Source organism: Leptodactylus fuscus, chromosome 6, assembly GCF_031893055.1.
Source record: "Leptodactylus fuscus isolate aLepFus1 chromosome 6, aLepFus1.hap2, whole genome shotgun sequence".
NCBI classification, from domain to species: domain Eukaryota; kingdom Metazoa; phylum Chordata; class Amphibia; order Anura; family Leptodactylidae; genus Leptodactylus; species Leptodactylus fuscus.
The window spans coordinates 111,951,325-111,979,300 of NC_134270.1; the positions used below are offsets into that span (position 1 = coordinate 111,951,325).

A 27,976-nucleotide genomic window follows, 5' to 3' on the forward strand; every position below is an offset into this window, starting at 1 on the left:
ATTATAAAACCCGGTTTCGCGGCGGAGAGCGCAAAACGCTCACTGCCGCACACGGCCGGACAGCTTTCTCACCCATTCAAATGAATGGGTGAGAAAGTCTCCTGCAGGCTTCCGTCTCCTGCATCTGTTTTATGCAGGAAACGGAAACCTGCAATAAGGACCGACGACGCAGATGTGAACGAGCCCTTAGTAGAGTGGTTTTGCGCCTATTTATGTGCTTTTTTTTTTTTTAAGGCACAAATAATAAATCTATTGAACGCGTTCATCTAGGCAGCCATGCCTACTTTTCTCATCAAAATCACAGTGGCAGATAGGGAATTCTCACGAAAAAAAAAAGTGCAAATGCTTCATAAATCCGGTGTAATGGTAAAAAGGTGAAAGACAGGCGCAGCTGACACCAAAATCAGGAGCAAACATGTTGATAAATGTGTCCCACTGACTGTGGTTCCAACTCGGACTGTCACGGACAGCCACGGTCAGTCAAAAACACTAAGAATCCTATAACTTATTAAGAATCTACAAACTGAATTCCCATGAAAGTAAATGGTGCTTTGGTGTCTCCCACCGCGGTCCGGTCATGCTGCTCCACAGTCTTGCTTTGGCGGAATTCCACACCGCACGTGATTGCTGGGGCCAATCACCGAGCTCAGGCAAGGACACGAGACGTCACAGTGATGTCCCCCGCTTCCTTTACTTAGACTGCTGACTGACCTCAGTGCAGTGGGGACTTATGTCAAACAAGACTGCTGAGCAGCAGGACGGGCATTGGAGCACCAAGAACATCTGATGCGGCATTCACACTTGCGCCACTCTCCGCCCTTTGGGTTTCATTTGAAAGGGTTTTTTAAAGCAACCCGCTGATGTCCGCATGCAGCCTCTTCATGGTGAAACCGTTTTTTGTTTTTTTCGTCGTAAATGCAGGACTTTGTGTCCATGCAAAAAAAAAAAAAAAACGGTTTCCCCGCGGAGAGGCTGCATACGGACACCAGCAGTTTGCTTTAAAAAAGTCATTCAAATGAATGCGTTTTTAATCTGACCGCCGAGAAGCCGTCTCCTGTGCCGTTTTCCGGGATTAGGATGGAAACCCAAAGGGCGGACAGCAGCGGTAGTGTGAACACCACATGACTTTATGGGGTTTTTTCACCTTCCCCGGGCTCATCTTATAAAACATGATATCAAGAACCACCCCTTAAATTCCGACTCCACAGGCATCTCAGACAGTTGTCTCTCCCTAGGAACCTGTATTACAATATATCGTTAGGTCTATCATTTTCCAGTGTTCTTGTCCGCTCATTGTTTGTTCAGTATCACACGCCTACAAAAGTGAACAAGAACAGGTCGAGGTGATCCACGTGACCGGCACATGAAGGTCACCTCCTGCTCCTTTAACAAAGCCGGCTCAGAGGCGGGGCCACGTGACGCACATCAGGAACGCAATTGATGACGTTATGGCCTCCTGATTGGCTGCCGCGCCTCTCTGGACTGCGTACTGATCTAGCGTCGGGTCACTTGGTGTCTAGCGGGCGGAGAGAGCGTATCACCGGCAAGATGAAGATCTGGACCTCCGAACACGTGTTCGAGTAAGTACTGGGGGTGTTATATTGTCGGTGACGTGGTCTCAGCAGTCTGTGTGAGGGCTCAGTAAGGGCAGTGGGCCCGCTCCGCGAATAGAATGTTCTAGATTCAGTAATCGGCGGGTTGGAGGAACTACAAATCCCAGAATGTCCCGCGGGCACTAGTCTATTTAGAATAGCCAGGGTATAGCGCTCCGGCATGCTGGGAGTTGTAGTTCCTAATATCGGATGGGTCGCTGGTTGTCTACACTGCCATCTGAATTATCATTTTAATTATTGGCATGTTCTAATTTAGGAAACCCGCGGACACCTTTAATGGGGACGTGTGGTTTCTGCAGGAAAAATCCGGAGAGAAAAGCGCTGCTTGTACGACTCTTCTCTCCGTATAGTTCATGTGGAGAGTGGACCCTAATCTCAGAAGCAGATGTGAGCCGGGCCTAGATGGTGGAGGCCGCCAAACTGCAGTCATTCTCTATTCTCCCCCATTGGTGGCTTTACTACCACTGCGCAACTATCAGCTGGAGTCATGTCACGTGACGCCGGCGACTGCAGCTTTTTTACTCCGTTTATATTGTTTCGTGCACTATGCAGGCTGTGATGTGATGTATGGGCATTGGTAATATCACAGTGCCCACTGTAATGTATGGGATTATGGCTGATTTATTCCAGACAGTGTACACAGGCAGTGATGTGATAGATGTATGGGCACTGGTAAGACAGGGTTAATATCACAGTGCCCAATGTAATGTATGAGACTATGGCTGATTAATTCCAGACAATGTACACAGGCAGTGGAGGAGAACAATGACGTAACACCAGAGCATTGGTTCCTACTAGAACCCCAGATATGCTGTGCTAGAGCTTGTACTTACATAATACCTGGAGAATTAGGGGTTGCAGACCACTGTGATCTTACTATACATACATATGTGAGCTCTCACCCCTTAGTACTTAAAGGGGTATTCCCATGTACATAATTATTTTTTACATTTGTAGATAATTAAAAGTTAAACATTTTTGCAAATATAAATAAACATTTTGCAGAGTTTTAAAGTTTTTCTCTAAATATCTTGTGGTTTGTCTTGATCGGTTGCCAGTGGATACGACCATGAATGCAGGAGCTTTATGTCAGAAAATCAGCTATGGTTTCTTTATTGTGGCCGGGATATCTTCTGATACATGTAGTGTCCCTGCCTGATAACACAGCTACAATAAGAAAATCATAGCTGGGTTCCTGACAAGTCACAGGCAATAGAAAGTTTCTGTATTAGTGGTCGTAACTATTGGCAACCGATCAGGATAACAGCCTGTCACCACTAAGAAAGTTAGAGAAAAGCTTTAAAACTTTGCAGAATTTTTAATTACTTATATTTGCAAAAATGTTTAACTTTTTATTATCTACAAATATAGATATGATTATGCTCATGGGAATACCTCTTTAAGTATTTGGCCTGTGCTGTAATATTATTATTATAGTTTTGAGTTTCGTCCCCTATGACTGTCTCTGTATTCTTCCCATTAAATCATTATACAGCAGATGATGGCTAACACAGTAAAAAGTCTGTTCCTATACTGATAACGGGGAAGACATCTTGCCTTTATCTACACAACAGTAAGCGAATATTTAGGCCTAGTGTCCCTTTAAGCCTAGGGTCACATCTGCATTGGAGGCTACAATCCAGATTTTTATTTATTTTTAATTCTCAATTTTATTAGGATTTCTTGCAATTTTACAAGCAACATTAAGTGCAGGAAAATCTCTACAGTAATGACAACAGATAACATACATATATGCTGGAAGATACAGGGCAATACTTATGAAAAAAAAGCATAGAACAATGCCATGGAACATGAGCCTGCAGTGTGGGTGGGGTGGGGGTTCCTGAGGGACACAAAAGTAATCCTGATAAACCTTCAGGGGAAGTATTCCAATTATACTAAGTGAAGTTTGTGCCTAAGTGTGGGGGGGAGGGGAAGAGCATACCAAACCATTGGAATGCTTTGTGTTTCTGTTTGACCAGCTTGATCTGGTTCACCTTGTCCAACCAGGCCTGAATGGGGGAGGGGGCATCCTGCTGTAGTCAGGACCTTAGGGTAAGCAGTTTAGCTACCTCAGGCAAGAAGGTGGCCTGGTCAATTCTGGAAGATTGAAAGTCCATAGTGAGACAGAAAAGGATAACTGCTTCAGGAGGAAGCCCTATATGGCGTGCAATTACCTGATGTATGGGGTCCCCAATCCCACCCCAGTAGGGCCGGATTCTCTCACAAAACTACCAGATGTGGAACAGCAAACCCTTGTGTTTCTAGCACCTCCAACATCTGTCCGATCTTGGCAACTGATGAGCCTGTAACCATTCTGAGGACCTATGCAATTGGACTAATGTCTTATAGTGAGCTTCTTGAAATCTGACACGGGAAGAAAAACCGTGAGAATTTCTCAGAATAAATTAGCTATTTTCTTCCAACAAGTTTAGTTAGGTCACCCATGACCTCATAAAAAGTGGATCATATCTACAATTCAGATTTCATTAAAAATGCTGGGCTCACTAATAAAAACCCAGGGACTGCATTATGGTCAAAGGCAGGGGTGGGCAATTAATTTTCCCATGGGGCCGCATAAGAAATTGAAACTAGTGCCCCAGTTTAAAGTGGTGGAAAGTAGAGGGGGACATTAAACTCGGGCAGCTGGAAGCAGACATTAAACCGTAGGGGTAGCTGGAGGGTGACATTAAATTGGGGGCAACTAGAGGCAGACAGGTCCCCCTCCAGCTACCTGCATGGTTTAATGCCCCCTCCAGTTGTCCCCAGTTTCATGTCCCCCCAGTTTAATTAAGTGCCCCCTTCATCTACCCCAGTTTCATGTCCCCCCCTCCATTTCTCTACCAGTTTCATATCCCCTTCAACTGCCCCATTTCATGCCCTCCCTCCATCTCTCCCCCAGTTTCATGTCCCCCCCTCCATCTCTGCCCTCAGTATAACACCCCCCCTCCATCTCTGCCCCCCAGTATAACATGCCCCCTCCATATCTGCCCCCCAGTATAACATGCCCCCTCCATATCTGCCCCCCAGTATAACATGCCCCCTCCATATCTGCCCCCCAGTATAACATGCCCCCTCCATATCTGCCCCCAGTATAACATGCCCCCAGTATAACATGCCCCCTCCATATCTGCCCCCCAGTATAACATGCCCCCTCCATATCTGCCCCCCCAGTATAACATGCCCCCTCCATATCTGCCCCCCAGTATAACATGCCCCCTCCATATCTGCCCCCCAGTATAACATGCCCCCCAGTATAACATGCCCCCTCCATATCTGCCCCCCAGTATAACATGCCCCCTCCATATCTGCCCCCCCCAGTATAACATGCCCCCTCCATATCTGCCCCCCCCAGTATAACATGCACCCTCCATATCTGCCCCCAGTATAACATGCCCCCTCCATATCTGCCCCCCAGTATAACATGCCCCCCAGTATAACATGCCCCCCAGTATAACATGCCCCCCAGTATAACATGCCCCCCAGTATAACATGCCCCCTCCATATCTGCCCCCCAGTATAACATGCCCCCCAGTATAACATGCCCCCTCCATATCTGCCCCCTAGTATAACATGCCCCCTCCATATCTGCCCCCTAGTATAACATGCCCCCTCCATATCTGCCCCCAGTATAACATGCCCCCTCCATATCTGCCCCCCAGTATAACATGCCCCCTCCATATCTGCCCCCCAGTATAACATGCCCCCTCCATATCTGCCCCCCAGTATAACATGCCCCCTCCATATCTGCCCCCAGTATAACATGCCCCCTCCATATCTGCCCCCAGTATAACATGCCCCCTCCATATCTGCCCCCCAGTATAACATGCCCCCTCCATATCTGCCCCCCAGTATAACATGCCCCCTCCATATCTGCCCCCCAGTATAACATGCCCCCTCCATATCTGCCCCCCAGTATAACATGCCCCCTCCATATCTGCCCCCCAGTATAACATGCCCCCTCCATATCTGCCCCCCAGTATAACATGCCCCCTCCATATCTGCCCCCCAGTATAACTTCCCCCCACCATATCTGCCACCAGTATAACTTCCCCTTCCATATCTGCCCCCAGTATAACATTCCCCTTCCATCTCTGCCTCTGGGTTACTGAGACACACACACACACTCCACCCTGCATCTCACATCCCCCTCCCTCCCCTCTCAGTACCTTAGGACACACGCATGTGCGCCTCTCCATCTTCTTGCACTGTCCTGCCAGCACTAAGACACGCCTCCCTAGTCAGGCTATGCGGGCCGGACTGAATCAGTCAGGGGGCCGGATATGGCCCACGGGCCATACATTGCCCAGGTCTGGTCAAAGGGATCCATGGGGCACAGTTCATGTCTTTATTATGACTGATCCGACCCTGTAACTTTTGTTTTTCTGTTCCTATAGTGGAACTGACGCGTTGTCAGAAATGTGAACCTATCCTAATAAGTTTCATAGCTGTCCATAATGTTTTGACTTGTCTGATTTAGTCCAGAGTTGTTTCTTGTTTTTTTTTTTTGTTTTTTTTTGTATACTTATAGGTTGGACTTAATTGACTAATGTCTTTATCCAACCTCATCAACTATGTAACTCCTGGAAATGTAGGATTGAATTTACACCTGTTTTACGTTCACATCTGTTTTGAGTTTTTATCAGAAATCCTGGATGAAAATGAACCACATGCAAGGAAACCTGACTGACCCCCGTTATGGTTATTGGGATCTGTACGGCTTTATTATTTGTCATTATCCATCACCATCTTACATTTTGTTTTTCTCTTCCTACGACCAAATGCCCGACAGATGTCAACTTTGCCTTAGGGGTATATTCATATGTATGTTTAACATATATCAGCAGGAAGAGCTTATGGTCTATAAGATATATTTTTATTATAATATATATGCCCCCAGTCACTTGACAGAATCCAGAAAAATGTTCTTTTGATTTCTCCTGCTGGAGTTGTATACGTTGATCAAGGGAACAGCAACACCAAGTTTTCATTTTTAGGAGTAATGGCACCGTGCAGAACTGAAAAGGGTACATTCACGTTCCTTGAATTCCTCTTCCTTTTATGCCCCTCCACCTCCCAAGGCAGGAAATTCGAAACAGTCTCTGATCATCCCCAGATGAGTGGTCCATTGAAAACCATGAGAGGCAGATTGACAGCATTTGGTGCTGATTTTGAAGTGGAATCCGTCGTGTGAAAATACCCTGCTGCAGAATGATTTCATATAGAATGCATGGATATGTCGTGAGAAATGATAGTTCCCCTTTAATAGTCTTATAGTCAAGTACATAAACTATTTATTCCAACTATGAATGGCTCTAGCATGCTGGGACTTGCAGTGCACTGCTGGGAAGCACCAGTTCCGCTGCCTGCTTTAATTACATGTCAGAGAGGTTGAAAGGTTTCCTTCTGACTCATTGCAGACCTTTTATGCACACAGTGTTGTCCTATTGAGCTGTATCCATCTTGTGTAATTGTCTTGAAACATTCCTAGGCTTCTACTTAACTGGTTAGTCCATGTCAGCACGTGGACCAGAGCAGCTACGTGAATGTCTGCTATAGACTAATAAATGAGATTATCAGATAGGTTTATGATTTCAGCCATAGATTGTATCAGAATATCAGATGAGAATCTAAAAATATCATGTCTTAATGGGCCTGTCATCCTAATGTCAGCAGCTTATGCAAGACCCATCCTATAACATATGTATATACATGGAAATAAGTAGTGATTTGGGGGGCAAGGATTTTTCTGGCTGTTAACCTGAACTGACCAATGACAAGGAGGAATAGCTCGCATTGCACCTGCACAATAGAATGGCGTTTAAGGGAGTCTTCCATCACCAACATCCTTTCTAACCAACTTATATACCATGTAGGGCTAATTGGTGATATAGTAAATACCTTTCTTATGCCAAAGTGCAGTCGTGGAGCTGAGATTAAACTTGTGTTCCAGATACAAATGAGCTGTTTGGTTCATTTGGAGAAAGGCCACACCTGCTGCAGCACCCATTTTCTTTTGTGGCTGCCATGCTCCAAAACAGAAAGAATGACCTGTTTTATGGACCGTGATTTACAATGACCTGGTGCTCCATCAAGGTGCTTCGCCTTGAGAGCACCAAACACCTCATTAGAATACAGGTTGGGTTTTTCAGCAGCACAATTGCACTATGTCACTAACCTCCTCTACAGCAGCATATAACTGGTTTAACAGTGCTTTTGTTGGTACTGTCACTTTATGTCATAGTAACATATAAGCCCTGACTGCAAGCTGTCAAGCCTTGTCTGTGAGGTCAGAAGTGTCACCATTATAAATGCCCTGTTATTTTTACTTGCATGAGTGCTCACATGTCACATATGCTAAAGCTAAAAGTTGCTATATTTGGCAGTGCAGAGGTTAACACTGGTCGGTGTAGGTGTCATGTGAGGGTGCGTGCTTGCAGTTTAGCAGCCATGTTGGGTAGGGGTCATGGGACCGGCATACTTTTTGTGTTAGTACTGGAAAGCGGTTGCTTCCCAGTGACTGCCAGCTACCTCCTGATCAAGCTTTTTTCCATTACATTATGCATGCCACTGCTGCACCACTATGCGACTTGAGAAGGGATACAGTGTAGTAATGTATGTGTATCTGCTCTGTTGTTCAGTCTGGTATTTTATATTGAATTTGATTTTGGAGTAAAATGTGATTGTGGAATGAAAGATTTCACCACATGGGATGACCGTGATCCTGCTGTAGGATAGTACAACCACCCTTGGCCTTTGCTGTGTGAAGTGACTGAGAGCAGAGTCAGATAACCTGTACTCCAGTACAATTACTCAACTTCTCCGATATTACATGTAGTATTCTGTAATGCTGTCTTGTGGCCATGTCTCTGTAGACATTAGGCCTTGCCTGGATATTTCCGGTTACATGTGGGTTTCGAAATCCTGCGACGCTGCAGTTCTCCTATTTTACAGGAAGCTCTTATCTCCAGTGATGACCTGTCTCATGTAGCACCACCCTTGAACGATTAGTATGTAGTAGTCTGTGGGCCAATCTTCTGTACATGTAAGGCTGGGTTCATACCTGCACCTGCTCTACACTCGGGGTTTCTCTCCCAGAATCCATTTAAAAAATGGAGAGAGAAAAGTCCTGCAAGCAGCACTTTTCTCTGGATTTTTCGGGCGGAAACCCGGCAGACCCCATTAGAGGCTATGGGGTTCACCGTGTGTAACCACTTTTTAAACGGATTAGGTTTCCGTTCTTCTGGTCTCCCAAGTGGATCTGAAGATCAGAATGGCAAATGCTAATGTGAACTTAGCATAAGAGCCTCATTGCATTTGTAAGGGAGATGTCTTGCTTATTTATATACTCCCAAAATACCTTATGCATGTGAATTGCTGTTGATACTTTAGATAGCTTGCAAAGAACTGAACATTCAGAAATGACTAAGGCTGTACTACAAGGGCAGAGCAGCTCCTCCTGGTATAGTAATCCGTACATAGCAAACAGACCTGTAAACTCAGGAATTTCCATAAAATACAATGTCATAAAGAGCCAGGTCCTGTGTTCTTAAAGGGGTTAAGGACAAAGATCAGATTGCTGGGCCCCCCAACAATCAGGAGAACAGGGAGCAGAAAGTCTCCATTGAGTCCTTCTTGTCAGTGAAGCACCCGTTCATTTGTGTGAACAATCCTTTATTTACCTCTATAGGGCTGCTGGAGATTGTAGCCCCATAGAAGTGATAAGGGGGCAGGACATGCAGGTGGGTTCAGGAGAGAGCTTTCCCCTGTGAATAGTGGATAGTTGTGGTGGCATTTCACTACCTCTGCCAAGTCCATCTCTTTGCATCACTGTGGGTGTTGTATTACAGGGTATGTTACTATAACTTCTTACCTTATAATAGGGTGTTATGATGGGATACCTTTTGTGGCTACACTTTGGTGTTTGATTACTCTTTGATATGAACCCTTGTTAGTCTTTTCTGACCTTTTTAAGGACAGGAAACTTGTAATACGGTTATTAGATTGTGTATCCTGCATACTTGCCTATTAACACTGTTGTTACGTGTTACATATATACCTAGCCTTGTATACTCCACAATTGCATCAATTCTGGTACTTCATAGGACTTTTATCATCCTTGTATCCGTGTCATTATTTTATGTCTTATAGTACTTCAATAAAGATATATATATATTTTTTTACGTGTGACTTGTCAGAAGTTTTAATCTATGGGGGCCAGGTCCTAAACCCCCACTGATGACTGAAACAAATTAATAGGATCACTTTATTGGAGAGTGTCCTAATTGAGCAGCCCCAGTGTTTTGTTTCTTACAATGCTTGAGCAGCTTAATAACCTTTAGGCCTCATGCTTCTTAGGATCCTTCCAGGCTTTTGGTTAAAACCTTTTTTTTTTTTTTTCCTCTTATATTACAGCCACCCATGGGAAACTGTTACAACTGCCGCTATGCAGAAATATCCTAACCCAATGAATCCAAATGTGGTTGGCGTGGACGTACTGCAAAGACATGTAGATGGCAAAGGGAAACTACACAGTCACCGACTCCTCAGCACAGAATGGGGCATGCCTGGCCTAGTCAAATCCGTAAGTGTTGTGTGTGTGAATTTCCATCATTCCCATCAAGGTTACACTTCCCTCCCAGAGCCTTGAGTATGGGGCTTGTTGAGTGACATTGTGCTGTCAGTCAGTGACCTTTACCAGGCACAAAGAAGTGGCTGTATCAGCAAAGACTGTGCATTGTAAATGCAGACTGAGCTGGGGCTTTATTTAACTGTTTGAGTACTAAAGAGTGGGAGCGTTGAGATGATTGTTGCTGCAGGGGATTATATACTGGCAGGACAAGTTTTACTTGCGCTAACTGAGCGATTCTTTGTGGGATTCTTCTCTAGATTATTGGGGCATCAAGAACAAAGACCTATGTCCAGGAACATTCTGTGGTGGACCCTGCGACCAAGACAATGGAACTGAAGTCTAGTAATGTAAGTGAAAGTTGCTTCCTTTGAATATGACAAAATAATAGTGGACTCTGCGGATTCCTGGAGTCCAGAGGTCGTATGTAAAGAAGTTTTATTGGCCTTTTATATGTTCACAGTCTAGGAGTTTTATTGAGTTTCACTTTTGTGTTCTTCCCTCCACTTGCACTTACAGATCACCTTCACACACATGATCTCTGTGGACGAAAGACTAGTCTACAAGCCACATCCTCAGGACAACAAAAAGTAAGTTTGCTGTACCCTACTATGTTTGTGTGGGAAGACAGCCTTACACCTAGAGTTCTCCGCATGATAGTTGCAGCTGTGCGATCCGTATAGAACCACAGGCTGGATGATGCCTACTATAATGTCTTCCTTCACAAGAATGAAATAGTATTGCAGACTGTAGCATAGTAGCCAAACAAATGATTCCATTGACAACTGTGTAATGTCAGTACTTCTGTAGCGGTGCAGCTTTAAGGTCTACATAATCCTTTTCTGTGTTTTTAGAACTGTCCTCACCCAGGAAGCTATTATAACTGTAAAAGGAGTCAGTCTAAGCAGCTATTTGGAAGGAATGATGGCAAACACCATATCCAGCAATGCTAACAAGGTAAGCAGCGGTACCTGAGCCCATTTACAATATTGGAATATGTACAGATGGAACCCAGCTGCTGTTTGTGGGAGGTACACATAGTTCATTCAGAGATTTCATCTTTCAAATTGGAACCAAAGCAGGCACCGTCTACAAATAGCTGACAAGCAGATGGCCCTAGCCAGACATTTTCCATTCAGCAGACTCATTAGGAGTAATATTACTTAAAAAGCTATTAGATTGGGGCTTTCCAAGTAATACACAGAGGACTCTTTCTCTATTTTCTTCCCCATAGAGAAGTGTCTCAAGTAGGGTACTGGCCCTCTGATCCCATTATCCATATATTCTAAAGAAGTACCGTATATGGGCTGGGGCTGTAATCATGAGACAGTCCCTTTAATGTAAAAAGGTTGTACCTTCCCTACCCACATAGCATTATACAATCTGCAAAATTTTCCTTTGCTATAAGAAAATATAATATTTCTGTAGCGCTACATTCTCAATGCTTTCAAGATCCCATATATAGCAATTTTTATTTTTTCCGTTTTTAAGCTCAGGCTGCCTAGAATGAGTGTTTTAGTTTTTAGATTATTAACCCTGAAACCTCTAACTTTGTCTTTTTTTATTCAGAACGTCACAGGGATTCTGAGTAATTCACCATGTCATATTTTTCCAATTGCAGGGCCGGGATGCTATGGAATGGGTCATCGGTAAACTAAACACTGAACTGGGTGATCTGAAATCAACAACCAGAGGAAGCATCAGAACGAGCATGGCAGCTGCAGCTTATGTAGAGGAATGATCCTTTGTCATCCTCCCCCATCACTAGGTGTTTATACTGGAAAGGCTGCAGCGTCTCTCCGTGCACATAATCTATTTATTCTTATTTAAGAATGTAACTCTATTATGTAGGATTTTTTTCAAATTGAAGTTTGGAGAGAAGTGGGAACAAGAAAATACAGGGACCAGCCTGTGAAGTGACCATTCATAACTGTAGCACGGACTCCTTCCCAATAAACCAGTTTTCCAGTGTCAGCACAGTTGTGATGTTATCGCACCAGCTTCATGGCCACTATTGGACCAATGGTCATGTTAAACCAGCGCCCCTTAAAAAGTATCCATATCAAGCTCACACAGTCTTACTTGGCAGAGGTTGCAATGTAATAAAATGGCATTTTGACACTGTTTGGGCCACTACACCTACACACCATGTCTAATACGTGTAGCAGAGTTAGTCTTTTGTTACAACCCATCATGATATAAATGAATCCACTGTCTTAACCCTGCATTATCATTGGGGACAAGTGTTGCAGCCTTTAACTTGGTAAATGACACTTTCAGCTCTGCTACATTTGTTATTCAAACGTGGTTGGATTGTATTGAGGGTTGCATTACAGACAGGCTTTATAGAGACATTATATGAGGTGACCCTGGATTCCAGTTTCTGTTTTGTCACGATGTTCCTTCAGGCAGCAGCTATACTGGCCAATGAAAAGGCCAATGCAATTAAATCTGGTGTTGCCTATGGCAACCAATCACTTTTTTTCTAGTACACTTCAGAAAGAGATTTTATTGGTTGATACGGCAGCTCTTCACCTGTTTTATTTGCACCTGTTATTACAAATCAGCCCTAATATTTGATACCCAGATGTGACACTTGCTCATTCTATTAATGAATGGCAGCCATGTTTGTAGGGTTACAATGTGCATTCGATTTAATGTCTGCATTTACCCTTCCTGTAACATCAGCTTTTTATGCAGATTTGATCATGCTCAACATGAAAAGCTAAGGGACCGTATTAGAGTAAGAATTTTGTGCTAATCTATGGGAAAGACGATATTTTATTTAGGCTGGATAAGATTTGGAATGTGAACATTTAGATTTCTGGGCATAAGAAAACCTGGTGCAATTTCTCATCTGCCTGGTTTACATTTGGCAGTATTGCTTAAATGAAACCGCAGCAGTAGTTCTGATGTTTGACAAAACGCTGCTAGAAAATGTAGCTAGAATTTCTTATAGATAAAATTGGTTTCTGTAGTGCCATATCAAGGATGTTTCTGTGGACTCTCCACCGAAACGCGTTTGTGGCAAGCAGGAAAATGAATGGAGTGGTGACGGAGCATGTGCACTGCTCTGAGACCTCCATGATTCCAACCATTTTGTTATACAGCTCCATAGTAGGACCAGTAGTAAAAACTGGTGATCCAATGTTTCATGCTTCATTTGGCTAAACCTAAAAAAAAAAGTGCAAAAGGAAAGCCATGTGCGGAGCTGGCCAAAGCATTGTCAACCATTTCATTACGCAAAATTGTATTTTTAGTCTCCATTTTTATTTGTTTCTAACATACACACACACAATTGGTATGCACAAAAAAAAATTCATTGTGATTTATGTAGTTAGTGTGTGGCCTATGTGACAGCCATTGTATGTCTACCTTTGTATGATGTGGATCAAAATAAGGGTTGATGGGACAAAATGGCTGCCTCTGCCTGGTGTCTCAGAACTGTCTCAGAGAACATTGGTCTTTGTTGCCCATAGCAGCTTATCTGAGTTCAGCTTTTCTTTTTACAAGAGAGCAAGCTGAGCGCTGGTTAGTTGCTATGGGCAGTAATGTTATTTTGCATGCTTTGAGGCCCGATATGACTGCACATGAAAGTTATGTGAAGGACTTTAGGGCAGAACAAGCCTTTTTTCTTGGGCCAGATAGATTTAAAGTACTGTTTTAATCAGTGGACTCGAGCCTGTGGTTCAATAGCTACTTTGTCACAGATTTGAGACCACTGGTTTAGGAAAATTACATAATATTGTGTTTGCTTGTGTGAGAGAAATGTAACATGGCCTTACCTGTACAGACAATAAGGGTTAAACAAATACGTTTTGTACGTCTAGCACTCCTGAGTTTATTTTTATATTAACCTTGTTGTTCATGTAATGTATGTCATTTCGACAAGCAAATGCCAGTAAAAATGGAAATGGAAAACACTGTCTCTGTTGTTATTGGGAACAAAATGGTGGGTGTGTTGTACAACATGGCAAGGTACAGTGATAAGATCAGTTTATCCCAATATTTAGGGTCGTTCTAATCGAAGATGGACAAATACTAGGCATTTTAGCCAGCTTTCCAATTGTCAAAGAAGCTGACGCCACAAAACAGACTCTTGAAAGAACACCAAACTCAGATCAGAACTCCTTCAATGTTCATCCCCTAAATATAAAGAACCCAAGTGAGAAGCTGCAGAAACTCCTGTTTTGCTTCATGCATCATACTCCCTGGTGCTGCCACCCAAAAACTTCCAAGTTGCATGGGACTGAAGAGAACCGGTACAGTATAGGAGAGTATTTAGGACATGGGGCTTGGGCGTGTTAAGTATGGTTATACTGAGATCTATGGGTCATTACAGATGTTATCAATGTTAAATGAAAGCCTTTCATGAAAGTGTCATTAACCCTTAAGTACCATCATGGTGTCTATCGTACACCACTATCATGCACATATCATTGATGGACAGCATGATAGTACATAAGGGTTAATAAGCCTTTCTATGTGTGTCCAGGACACTGCTATACAAAATGTTAGAAAAATAAAAGTACTAAAATATTTCAGAAAGTAGCACTGTACAACTAGTCGCTATAAATGGCCAGGCTCATCACTACAGGGAACAGTAAAAGCTCTAGTTGTGCATTGGTTTGTTTCAAATCTTTGCTTGTCCTGTTCATACAGTTTTAATTTTATATGGAAAACAAAACTTCCCTGGAGTAAACCCCATAAAAAAACAAAACTTCCCTGGTGTAAACTCCGTAAAAAAACCGAAACCACCCTGGAGTAAACTCTGCAACAGAACTGGTGTATGTGCACTATAAGCTGGCAACTATTCTCTACACTGATACATTTTAACAAATTCTTCAGCTGTTTGAAACACCATTTTCTTTATTGCTATGTTCACATTTGCACAGCACTGGGCGATCAGTTCTGGTTTAATGGAGAACCAGGAAAATGGACTGAAAATAGCAAACACTAAAGGACTGAGGGAACCCAATGGGGCACACTTATCAACATCTCAGCACCTGAATTTTGTGTGTGCCGCACCTTTTTGATATATGTGAAGTGTGTGTGCTTTTTTTTTCTTCTTTGTACATTAGAATTCACTATCTGACACTGATTTTTGGTGAGAAAAGTAGGTGCACAGAAGGTTCAAAATATTGCCAAGAACTGGTGTATTTGGTAAATAACCCCCATAAGGTATAAAGGGGTCTGTAGTGTGTTCTTCATTTATAAAGTTTAAAAAAAAGGGCATTGGCATCCTATTACAAGTAGCCCCCACCAAAAAAAAAAAAAATGTGTGCCTCTTTACCATGTGTTATAAAGGCTATTTATCTCAGGCTAGAGTAAATAAAATTTTGTACATTAAAGAGGACCTTTCAAGGTCTGGGGGGACAGGTAGTTCTATATACTGCTGGAAAGCTAACAGTGTGCTGAATTCAGCGACTGTCGGCTTTCCCGATCTGTGCCCCGGGTGAAGAGCTATCGGTCCCGGTACCGTAGAACTTTATAGTCAGAAGGGCGTTTTTGACAGTCAGGTACATCCTTCTTCAAAGCAGCACCTATTGCGCTGTACAGTGTGAGTGGGGAGGAACGCCCCCTCCCTATGCTCACAGTGTTCGTCCATAGACGAGTATTTTCAGGAGGGGAGGGGGCATTCCTCCCCGCTCACACTGTACAGCGCGATAGGTGCTGCTGTGGAGAAGGACGTACCTGACAGACTGTCAGGAACGCACTTCTGACTAAAGAGCTACGGTACCGGGACCAATAACTCTTCACCCGGGGCACAGATAGGGAAAGCCAACAGTGCACTGAATTCAGCACACTGTTGGCTTTCCAGCAGTATATAGAACTGCCTGTGCCCAAATCAGTGAAAGGTCCTCTTTAATGGAGTTGCATTGTGATCCTGAACATGCCTATACTCTCAAAAAAAGAAAGTAGAATTACCCTATTCTCTTATTTTACTTAAAATTACTTACTTTTAATGTTAAAATCGGTTGGGGGCAGTGAAAAAAGTAAAAAAAAAAAAAAAAATCGCTCGCGCTCTCTCTCTCTCGCTGTGAAATATTCCAAATTCCATTCCAGTACACCCAAATCCCATTATAGTCTATGGAAAAAAACTTTCTTGTTTCAGGGAGACCAAAATTCAACCATTTGGAGTCACCAAGTCCACAATGACACCTCAGGAAATGATGCCAACATCTCTGGAATGCAACTGGGACAGTAGGGGAAGCATGCCTGGGTGCATCTAACACGCTCAAGTCCCAGTATTATTATTATTATTATTATTGCTGCTACTGATTTAGTCAGCCAATGACACACACACACACACACGCACACGCACACGCACACGCACACACGTCTCTGTTACTCCAGTGTCCTACACATCCCGATACTTCTGCTCTCCTCATCAGACTTGTGAACGTTGAGGCCAAGGGCCTGCAATGTCTCGACCTGTGGCATCACAGATCCTCTTCCTGGTGCTGCTGATTGGCCTCAGCAGTCACATAACCGATGAGGGCAATGAGTGGCTTCAGCATAACTCCAGAAGAAACTTGGGAGACGCCACTGAAGCAGAAGAACCGGGACGTGCGAGAGGACACTGGAGTGATGGGGACAGGTCAGGTGAGTATGCATTTTTTTTTCTCTTCTCACTGCCCGCAGCTGATTTAAACATTAAAAGTCTTGTTCATTTTTGCATGGACAACCCCTTTAAGCTATATCTACACAACAGTGATTGCTGTGTGATGTGTGTGTTTGTTCAATCGCATGACAGCATTAAAGGGGCTCTATCAGCAAAATCATGCTGATAGAGCCCCACATATGTGTGAATAGCCTTTAAAAAGGCTATTCAGGCACCGTAAAAGTTATATTAAACTACCCCCCCCCCCCCCCCCCCCGTTTTAAAATAAAACCCTAAAACAGAATGTGATAAACTTACCGAATGTGCACGCTGGGCGGGCATTCAGGGTGCGCCGTCTTCTTCAACCACGCCTCCTCTTCCTCCGATGTCCTCGGGTCCCGTCCTCCTCCGGCGCTCGCGAACTGACATTGCTTAAAAAAAAATGGCCTGGGCGCATGCGCAGTAGCATGCGGCTTCTACTACGGCTACTGCGCAGGCGCCCAGGCCATTTTTTTTAAGCAATGTCAGTTCGCAAGTGCCGGAGGAGGATGAGATCCGAGGACATCAGAGGAAGAGGAGGCGTGGATGAAGAAGACGGCGCACCCTGAATGCCCGCCCAGCGTGCACGTTCGGTAAGTTTATCACATTCTGTTTTAGGGTTTTATTTTAAAACGGGGGGGGGGGGGGGGGGGGGGGGGTAGTTTAATATAACATTTACGGTGCTTGAATAGCCTTTTTAAAGGCTATTCACGCATATGTGGGGCTCTATCAGCATGATTTTGCTGATAGAGCCCTTTTAAATTAATTTCAAATAAATGGGGGCTATTGACATTACCATTATTTTGAAGGCCTGAAAATGTCATATTCTATTTTACTGTTTTTCATGGCCCTCTCCATACATTTAAAGAGGACCTTTCATGTCCATTGGTCTGTATTCAGTGGACTGTGAGCTTTGCTAGTATGTGCCCCAATGCCAGAGAAATCTCCACTGACAGAAGGGTGGGTACAGTCCAATAGGCAGTGCACTGAATTCAGTGCACTGTCAGCTTTCTAGCAGAATATAATACCACTGGAGCCAGAGAACATCTTTAAGTGTATGGGGGATTATGGGTGCCCCTCGGATGCAAGATGGCTTTGAACCTTTCTTACACCAAGTTTTTTTTTTCTTTTTTACCTTAGTCGTGTGAACATAGCCTTACTTATATAACTCCAATATTAGTGAATGACACATGATGACATGGTGCAATGGCAAAGTTGCTCAGTCTTTTATGATGCAGTAGCCTTGGGACCCTCTGGCACTAGCAACTCAAAGGAATGGACCCTGTAATCGGTGACTGTGCAAAATATACCTGACACTGTGCTGCTGCTATCATGTACAAAACGCCTCAGTAGAAATAAGTTATTACAGAAGCCATTTGTGATGTGACTGTAGACTCTGCTACTTCTCACCGTGTGTCACATGTCATACACATGACGTTCTCCCCCAAGTGCTCCAGCTTTCCATGTTATTGCAGCAGAATGCTAGCCTTCAATGTATACACAGCCAAATATACCGGCCTGAGAATACGGAGATTTTACATAGGCCACGCCCCTTTAGGATTTTACTTTGCGAACAGCAATTTAAGATATTGTAAATGGCGGAGATGAAAAAATGTATGAAAAGGTACAATATTATATCCTATAATGCGTATTTCGCGTTTTATTAACATGACACTGAAGTCTGAATTGGTCCTTACAATGCTATACTTTACAAAATGACGGACGTAATCCATGTTGCAATTTGTTTATCAATAAAGCTTTAACAACAACAAAAAAAAATCGGCTGGACATTACGCACGAAGCGCATACTTCCTCTTGATTGGTTGACTGTAACCGGAAACTATCTATGAATGGCTAACGCAGGACTAGCTTTCGATTGGTCTAGTAGCCGGTGTCCTCTCTTGTGATTGGTTTCTGACATCGTAACTCTCTCTTTCCGGTCGCATTCTCCTCCTGACCTTCTACTGTCACTGCCATTCGGTCAGTGAACGAATCTTAACCGGCAGGAATCATGGTGGCATACTGGAGGCAAGCTGGAATCAAGTAAGGGCTGAGTGACGCAACGGTGGTAATACTGCGGCGAGGAGGGGGTGGTGGGTGTTATTGTGGAGGGTAAATGGAGGAGGGCTGCCAGTATGTACTTCCACTGGTCTTCTGCAGCTTCAATGCAGCTATGGCGATAACACGGCCATGCTGTGCCCTCTCTGCAGTTCTTCTATTTCTGTGACTACTCCCCACTGACTGTAGTATTGAGCCCTGCACACCATGTGGGGCAGTGTGACTAGGTGTTCATAGAGACAAGTCTAGGCACAGCCAGTAGCACTCTGCCTTTAAAGGGGCTCTATCAGCAAAATCATGCTGATAGAGCCCCACATATGCATGAATAGCCTTTAAAAAGGCTATTCAAGCACCGTAAATGTTATATTAAACTACCCCCCAGTTTTAAAATAATACCCTAAAAAAGAATGTGATCAACTTACCCATCGTGCACGCTGTCCGCCGTCTTCTTCATCCACGCCTCCTCTTCCTGCGATGTCCTCAATTCCTGTCGTGAACTGACATTGCTAAAAAAAATGGCCTGGGCGCAGTAGCAGTAGTAGAAGCAGCATGGACATTTTTTAGCAATGTCAGTTCGCGACTTAGACAGGAATCGAGGACATCGCAGGAAGAGAAGGCGTGGATGAAGACGACGGCGGACCCTGAATGCCCGCCCACCGTGCACGATGGGTAAGTTGATCACATTCTTTTTTAGGGTATTGTTTTAAAACTGGGGGGGGGGGGATAGTTTAATATAACTTTAGCGGTGCCTGAATAGCCTTTTTAAAGGCTATTCACGCATATGTGGGGCTCTATCAGCATGATTTTGCTGATAGAGCCCCTTTAAAGGGATTGTCCAGGATTTAAAAAAATAAAAAATGTCAAAGAGCAGGAAATGTGGTAATACTTTAAAGAAAACCCACTCCCTGCTGCTGCCAGTCACTAGCTAGCAGTACATGTATTACTAGTAATGTTAGTGGTTGGCTGCAGTGATCACTTGTACAACCAGCACGTCATTACTACGCGGCAGTTTAGAAGCTGGTACTGGAGGGGCAGCATGATTAGTATAGGTGTTTGTTTTTATGTACTATGCGCGGTCTACACTGCTTTATGGACACAGGACACAAGTAACTGCACATCCATGTCCTAAACTATATACATTTGTAGGGTACAGTGGCTCTGCAATGATGATCATGCAATTTGGGGTTGGGCATTTCAGTTCTTACAAGTTCTTTCTTTCTTCACAGCTACATCCGCTACTCTCAGATATGTGCCAAGGCAGTGAGAGCAGCTCTGAAACCACAATTTAAGGCAGAGGCCGAGAAGGTGGCAGCTGCCAACGTGAGGATCATCAAACCAAAGAAAGAGTGAAATGGGTGAGTATCCTTACAGCTGTAAGTGCTGGGTCAAACTCAAAATGCATGAGCAGTAAATATAGGTCATTACGTTGTTTTTTTTATAATAGATTTCATATTTGAAGGCCCTGTATTTTGCAGCTGAAAGTTGTCATCCAGTTCTGTCAAATTGGGGTAGCGGATGCCACATGGCCTGGGACATTAGGAGTAACTCCAGCAGGTAATGTGCCCTATTTACTTACCGATCCCGCTCCTTCGCTTTCTCTTCTGTGTCCCATATCATGTGGCTGGGCCACCCGCAGGGCAGAATGGAAAGCGGCTGTGAGCAGTAGCAGGGATCAGTAAATGAGGCAATGGGCCCGCAAACCCCAACAGATACTGCTATATAATGATCGGAGCCCCAGGGCAGGTGAGGAAACATAAAAACTAGAGATGAGCGAACACTGTTCGGATCAGCTGATCCGAACAGCACGCTCCCATAGAAATGAATGGAAGCACCTGTGACGCTGACTTTGCCGGCGGCCGGCGTCACAGGTGCTTCCATTCATTTCTATGGGAGCGTGCAGTTCGGATCGTCTGATCCGAACAGTGTTCACTCATCTCTAATAAAAACCAATGCTACACCTATCAAAAATATACTTAGTTGACATCCAGAATGACTCCCAGGCCGGCTTTATTATGCGTCGTGACGCTGACCTGGCCCTTTGACATCTTTGTTGATATTGAAGAGGGCGGAAAGCATCAGGTAGTGCGACAGAGCCCAGGATAGGTAAGTAACACTGATTTATGTGTTTTTCGCCTTCCCTGGGCCTCTGATTAATATAAAAAGACCCCAGAGTATAATGTTAGTTTCTTGGGGCCAAAATACAGTATGGAGGCCATATAGTGTTTGTAAATGGGGTGTTATACTGTATGGGGGCCAGGAAAGGGGGCACTATGCCGTAAGTGGGGGTATCCAAGTCAAAAGTTTGCTGCCCTGTCTTGAAGTCATTGCTGAATTGTGAAGTGCAGGTCATATACCTCCAGTGTGTGAAGCTGCCATTTTTAATGTGTGCTTGCTATATTCTATATCTGGTCTTTCAGATCCTCGACATCAGAAAATCCTTGCTGAAACAAGAAGATTCCCATGGAGCCGCTTCCTGATTGGTCTGAACATGTGACTGTTCCCGTTCTAAATTAAACTGACTGAATGAAATAATAATAAAGTAGGATAACTATTTGTAAATGTCTCCTGTATATCTCATTCTTACTGCAAGGAAGTCCTAAAACCTGCAAATTCTAGTCTTACTGGAGGCAACTTAGTCCACAACTTTCCTGGCAAAAATTACTTTATCAGGAACTCATGCAGATGGGAGAAGGGAGTTATACATCCTGCAGACTCTCACTGGCACACTATCACTTGATTTTTTTTTTTTTTTTTCTTTAAAAAAAAAAAAAAAAACTTCTAATGTTAGAAAAATACAGTAGGGAAAAACAAGACAGCCCAGCAAATACAGATCTAATAATCTAGAAAAAACTGTGTAGATATGGCCCATGTATAAGCATGGACTTGCCCACATGTGCAAAACTACCATGAAAAGTGCATCTTTTCATGGATCCCTCATTCATTTCAGTGTATTGAGGTATCTTTGAAAATGGGCACAAATAGAACTTGACTTTTTTTTTATTTTTATGGTTTAACCCATTCATAATGTGTATTATAATAGTACGGAGAATGTCAGGTATTTAAATATGGTGGCTGCTCAGGAGCTGAGCGGCTGCCATAGCTGCTGAATCTCTGCTGTATTATACAGCAGAGACCCAATGCTAAAGCCGACGATCAGTTCCCACACATTTTGGTATTGAAGGCTCCCAGGTTGTCTGGCATTCATTTGTACAGTATAATGAGCTGCTTTATGCAGCCCGTCGCACAAATGACGGTATTTTGCAATATTGGTTTTACTGCTTTTACAAATAAAACGTCACTTTTTGAAAATGAACAATTTTCCTGGGGTCACAGTATTCCAACAACTAACTTTTATACTGGTTTGTTGGTGAAGATAAGCAAGGGCTCTTTATATGCATAGCTAGTTGTACTTTTTATTGGTATGAATGTTTGGTTTGTAAGACTTTATGATCCCTTTTTTTACTGTTTTTGGTAGAAAATGGAGTGACCAAAATACGTTAATTCTCGCATTATGGTAATATATTTTTTTATTGCGTTCTCTGTATGGGGATAAATAATGCTATTTTTGGATACTGGGGGCACATGGGGAAAACTAACATGTTGGTTTATTTTTATTTATATTTTTCTACATGATGTGTGTTTTAATTCCTTCCCAACAATTGCGATATTATGGCAGATGTTGGGTTTTTAAAGATGGCAGCCGCCGTAGCTACTGGGTTTCCACTGTATTATAAAGTGGATTCTGATTGCACTGTGATGTGCTCCTCCCTCCTCCCAAAGTAAAGTTAAAACAGAAAAAAAAACACTTTGTATCAGGGAGTTTGCGGGAGTCATCCTGTTACTACGATAGTCTAAAACAGGGGTCCTCAAACTTTTCGAACAGGGGGCCAGTTCACTGTCCCTCAAACCACTGGAGGGCCGAATTATAGTTTAAAAAAAACATTATGCTCCACAGTACGTCTTTCCCCCCCTCCCCCCCCCCCCACACACACAGTATTATCTGCTCCTCAGTACACCCCCACACCCCACTGTATTATACGCTCCTCAGTACGCCCCCCCACTGTATTATATGCTCCTCAGTACGCCCCCCACTGTATTATACGCTCCTCAGTACGCCCCCCACTGTATTATACGCTCCTCAGTACGCCCCCCACTGTATTATACGCTCCTCAGTACGCCCCCCCACTGTATTATACGCTCCTCAGTACGCCCCCCACTGTATTATACGCTCCTCAGTACGCCCCCCCACTGTATTATACGCTCCTCAGTACGCCCCCCACTGTATTATATGCTACTCGGTATTCCCCCACTGTATTATACGCTCCTCAGTACGCCCCCCACTGTATTATACGCTCCTCAGTACGCCTCCCCACTGTATTATACGCTCCTCAGTACGCCCCCCACTGTATTATACGCTCCTCAGTAGGCCCCCCACTGTATTATACGCTCCTCAGTAGGCCCCCCACTGTATTATATGCTACTCAGTATTCCCCCACTGTATTATACACTCCTCAGTACGCCCCCACTACACTGTATTATACGTTCCTCAGTACGCCCCCCCCCACCCCACTGTATTATACGCTCCTCAGTTATCCATATTTTCTGAAACTGATCATCACTACTACTTCTCCCCCCCCCCATATCCACTACATCATACTTGACTATCTTCTTCTTGTCTAGACTTTCTTCTGTGGGGAACAGCTCCTCCTCCTTCCTTGTCGCCAGTCCGCATGTATAAAAGAGCCATATAGTCCTGGCTTAGTGCTGAAGCAGACACTCCATTTCTATTGCTCAAAAGTGGGAGCCCCCTCTACCCTACATTTGAAATAAAAGTAAATAAACACATATTATATGGTACCATTACAAAATACGATTTGTCCTGCAAATATTAAAGCCCTCATATGGCTATGCATACGAAATAACAACAGAGTTATGGGGTTTGGTAAGCGGAGAGTTAAAAAACGAAAATAACAAATTATAAAAAAAAACGCCTGTGGTGGGAAGGGGTTAAATGTAAAGGTGTTGTTTTAAAAAACTTTCTATTATCTAGTTAATTTTTAAACTTCATTCTTCTTGCGGGGGTTTCAGGCAGTGGTGAACCGATCCCATAGCTCTCTTGCCCCTGGACGCGGTGATCGCTATTAATCGCTAAGATACTCCGGCAGCGTTACACAGCCAAGTTCCAGAAGTAATGCTGCAGGTACAGCTCCTGTGCCTGTGGTTTTTCAGCACCATACTATTATGCTGTGTTCACACATCAGTATGTCATCCGTCTGTTTGAATTCAGTTTGACACTTCAAAACGGACTGATGCACATACTGATTGCATACTGACACCTTTTTTATGCTGATAGCTGTCTGCCCCCTAGAGGACAGATAAGGGGATTAAAAGTAGCAATTGTAAACAAAGTAAAGAGAAGGAGATATAATAAATGTCCTTATGTCCTCCTTATCTCTACTCTGTTTACAATTGCTACTTTTAATCCCCTTATCTGTCCTCTAGGGCAGGCATGTCAAACTCAGGGTACCCTGAGGGCCACATGAGTAACAAGAGGTTGTTGCGAGGGCCGCACACAGTAGCTAATGCCACACACGTATTTTAACAGCAGTCATGAAAACAAGATATGAAGTAGTAATATGTAACAGCAACTAATATATTTAACAAAAATACAGCAATTAAAAACTAAACATTTATTTGCTATCATTTTTTTCAATCTTTTTTAGATTATAAGTGGTGATCAGTCAGCCTTGTTCTCTGAGAAGATTTTGTTAGTTTCATAAAAGAAAATTATCTGTTTACATATACACCCTTCATCTGCCTCCAGACTCATGTCCCCTCCATCTCTGCCCCCAGATTCATGTCCCCACCATCTCTGCCCCCAGATTCATGTCCCCCCCCATCTCTGCCCCCAGATTCATGTCCCCCCCCATCTCTGCCCCAGATTCATGTCCCTCCATCTCTACCCCCAAATTCATGTCCCCCCCATCTCTTCCCCCAGATTCATGTCCCCCCATCTCTGCCCCCAGTGTCATGCCCCCCATCTCTGCCCCCAGATTCATGTCCCCTCCATCTCTGCCCCCAGATTCATGTCCCCTCCATCTCTGCCCCCAGATTCATGTCCCCTCCATCTCTGCCCCCAGATTCATGTCCCCTCCATCTCTGCCCCCAGATTCATGTCCCCTCCATCTCTGCCCCAGATTCATGTCCTCTCCATCTCTGCCCCCAGATTCATGTCCTCTCCATCTCTGCCCCCAGTGTCATGTCCCCCCATCTCTGCCCCCAGATTCATGTCCTCTCCATCTCTGCCCCAGATTCATGTCCCCCCATCTCTGCCCCCAGATTCATGTCCCCTCCATCTCTGCTCCCAGATTCATGTCCCCCTCCATCTCTGCCCCCAGATTCATGTCCCCTCCATCTCTGCTCCCAGATTCATGTCCCCCTCCATCTCTGCCCCCAGATTCATGTCCCCTCCATCTCTGCTCCCAGATTCATGTCCCCCTCCATCTCTGCCCCCAGATTCATGTCCCCCATCTCTGCCCCCAGATTCATGTCCCTCCATCTCTGCCCCCAGATTCATGTCCCTCCATCTCTGCCCCCAGATTCATGTCCTCTCCATCTCTGCCCCCAGATTCATGTCCTCTCCATCTCTGCCCCCAGATTCATGTCCCCCCATCTCTGCCCCCAGATTCATGTCCCCTCCATCTCTGCCCCCAGATTCATGTCCACCATCTCTGCCACCAGATTCATATCCTCTCCATCTCTGCCCCCAGATTCATGTCCCCCATCTCTGCCCCCAGATTCATGTCCCTCCATCTCTGCCCCCAGATTCATGTCCCTCCATCTCTGCCCCCAGATTCATGTCCCTCCATCTCTGCCCCCAGATTCATGTCCCTCCATCTCTGCCCCCAGATTCATGTCCCTCCATCTCTGCCCCCATATTCATGTCCCTCCATCTCTGCCCCCAGATTCATGTCCTCTCCATCTCTGCCCCCAGTGTCATGCCCCCCCCCATCTCTGCTCCCAGATTCATGTCCCCTCCATCTCTGCCCCCAGATTCATGTCCCCTCTATCTCTGCCCCCAGATTCATGTCCCCTCCATCTCTGCCCCCAGATTCATGTCCTCTCCATCTCTGCCCCCAGATTCATGTCCTCTCCATCTCTGCCCCCAGATTCATGTCCTCTCCATCTCTGCCCCCAGTGTCATGTCCCCCCCATCTCTGCCCCCAGATTCATGTCCCCCCCCATCTCTGCCCCCAGATTCATGTCCTCTCCATCTCTGCCCCCAGATTCATGTCCTCTCCATCTCTGCCCCCAGATTCATATCCCCTCCATCTCTGCACCCAGATTCATGTCCCCTCCATCTCTGCCCCCAGATTCATGTCCTCTCCATCTCTGCCCCCAGTGTCATGTCCCCCCCATCTCTGCCCCCAGATTCATGTCCCCCATCTCTGCCCCCAGATTCATGTCCCTCCATCTCTGCCCCCAGATTCATGTCCCTCCATCTCTGCCCCCAGATTCATGTCCTCTCCATCTCTGCCCCCAGTGTCATGCCGTGTTCTCCATCTCTGCCCCCAGTGTCACGCCGTCCCCTCCTTCATCTGCCCTCAGTTTCATGTTCCACCTCTGTGTACACACATTAAACTTACCTTCTCCGACGACTCCGAGTTCTCTCTCTCCTCTCTCCTGTAGAGACAAAGTTTGACACTTTTGTGCGGACCGCAGATATGCCGTAAAGGGCTGCATGTTTGACATGCCTGCTCTAGGGGACTGAGAGCGTTTGCTATCAGCATAAAAAGGTGTCAGTATACAATCAGTATGTGTATCAATCCGTTTTGAAGTGTCAAGCTGAATTCAAACGGACGGATGGCATACTGATATGTGAACATACCCTTACAGAGCTGAGTGTTACGGGGTTACGGTTGACAAAGAGAATGTTTTTTTATTTTGCATAGTTGAAGATCGATTATGGTATATGTCATTATCCTTATAAAACATTAATAACGAGCATCCATATGAAATCTGTCTGATCATATTAACAGGACTAAGGGCTAGTTCACACGTGAACTGCCCGTGTGGGTTTTGACACCAAGAGAGACACGGCGAGCGGCGTCTCTCTCTGGTCAAAACCCGCCTGCCGCGACCATCGCGGTCGCGGCTTTCCCCTCCGCTGTCGGCTCAAATGAATGAGCATTGAGCATAGGAGAGTGCTGCCGGGGGCGGAAGCCGCGCGGCTTCCACCTGAAGAAAGGGCATGTCGCTTCTTTTTTCCGCTAGCAGCAGCCCGCCGCTAGCGGAAAAAAGAAGCCTGGCGGTCTCCATAGACCACCATTGTAAAGGGGAGGTTTTTGACGCGAAATCCGCTGTCAAAAACCTCCCCTGTGCTCACGTGTGAACTAGCCCTACAACTTATCCATGGACCTAGTAGTGACTGTATAATATCAGTAGAATAGATTTGGAGACAACAGCCTCTGAAACCTCAGGCATATTTACCCGGCACGGGGCTCTCGGATGTTTTAAACACTGCTGCTCCAGATCACTCACACAATCTCTTTCTTATGAACCATGAAAACAGATCCAGAGGGGAGGAGGCACTATGGGGGAATTGTGAGGCATTGCTTCCTAGTGTCCAGGTTGCAAGTTAGCCTAGTCAGGCAGAATGGAAGATTATGAATGATAATCTGTTTTCCCTTAGCCCAAACAGCAGCACAACCGGGGGTATTCCTGCCCCTGTGTACTATTAGGACAGGTGGAATTTTTAATTAAAGGGGTATTCCCATCTACATAATTATTTTTTAATTTGTAGACGACTAAAAGTTTTTAAGGTCAGAAAATTAGCCATGATTTTCCTTATTGTGGCCGGGATATCTTCTGATACATGTAGTGTCCCTGCCTGATAACCCAGCTACAATAAGAAAATCATAGCTTGGCTCCTGGCAAGTCCAAGACCATAGAAAGTCTCTGCATTAGTGGTCGTATCCATGGCAACCGATCAAGATAACAGACTGTCACCACTAAGAAAGTTAGAGAAAAGCT

General features: G+C 44.6%; 2 protein-coding genes across 2 annotated transcripts; both read left to right on the top strand.

Moving 5' to 3' along the window:
• Positions 1–1,469: 1,469 nt before the first annotated feature.
• PRELID3B (PRELI domain containing 3B) lies at positions 1,470–14,163 on the top strand. The gene is made up of 6 exons (XM_075276986.1): positions 1,470–1,580; positions 10,029–10,197; positions 10,503–10,592; positions 10,762–10,832; positions 11,097–11,199; positions 11,864–14,163. Exons 1-6 carry the CDS (start codon positions 1,549–1,551, stop codon positions 11,981–11,983), a joined length of 585 nt encoding a protein of 194 aa, XP_075133087.1. The 5' UTR covers positions 1,470–1,548; the 3' UTR covers positions 11,984–14,163.
• Positions 14,164–18,774: 4,611 nt separating this feature from the next.
• Positions 18,775–21,502, top strand: ATP5F1E (ATP synthase F1 subunit epsilon). The gene is made up of 3 exons (XM_075278642.1): positions 18,775–18,928; positions 20,170–20,298; positions 21,361–21,502. Exons 1-2 carry the CDS (start codon positions 18,897–18,899, stop codon positions 20,291–20,293), a joined length of 156 nt encoding a protein of 51 aa, XP_075134743.1. The 5' UTR covers positions 18,775–18,896; the 3' UTR covers positions 20,294–20,298; positions 21,361–21,502.
• The last annotated feature ends 6,474 nt before the right edge of the window (positions 21,503–27,976 follow it).

What these genes read in the sequence shown, in the direction of transcription:
- PRELID3B (XM_075276986.1), top strand. Translation starts at nt 1,549, where the DNA reads ATGAAGATCTGGACCTCCGAACACGTGTTCGA. An exon ending in TGCCTGGCCTAGTCAAATCC is followed by an intron (nt 10,198 to 10,502) that starts GTAAGTGTTGTG and finishes ATTCTTCTCTAG; the next exon opens with ATTATTGGGGCATCAAGAAC. An exon ending in TGGAACTGAAGTCTAGTAAT is followed by an intron (nt 10,593 to 10,761) that starts GTAAGTGAAAGT and finishes TTGCACTTACAG; the next exon opens with ATCACCTTCACACACATGAT.
- ATP5F1E (XM_075278642.1), top strand. Translation starts at nt 18,897, where the DNA reads ATGGTGGCATACTGGAGGCAAGCTGGAATCAA. An exon ending in TGGAGGCAAGCTGGAATCAA is followed by an intron (nt 18,929 to 20,169) that starts GTAAGGGCTGAG and finishes CTTTCTTCACAG; the next exon opens with CTACATCCGCTACTCTCAGA.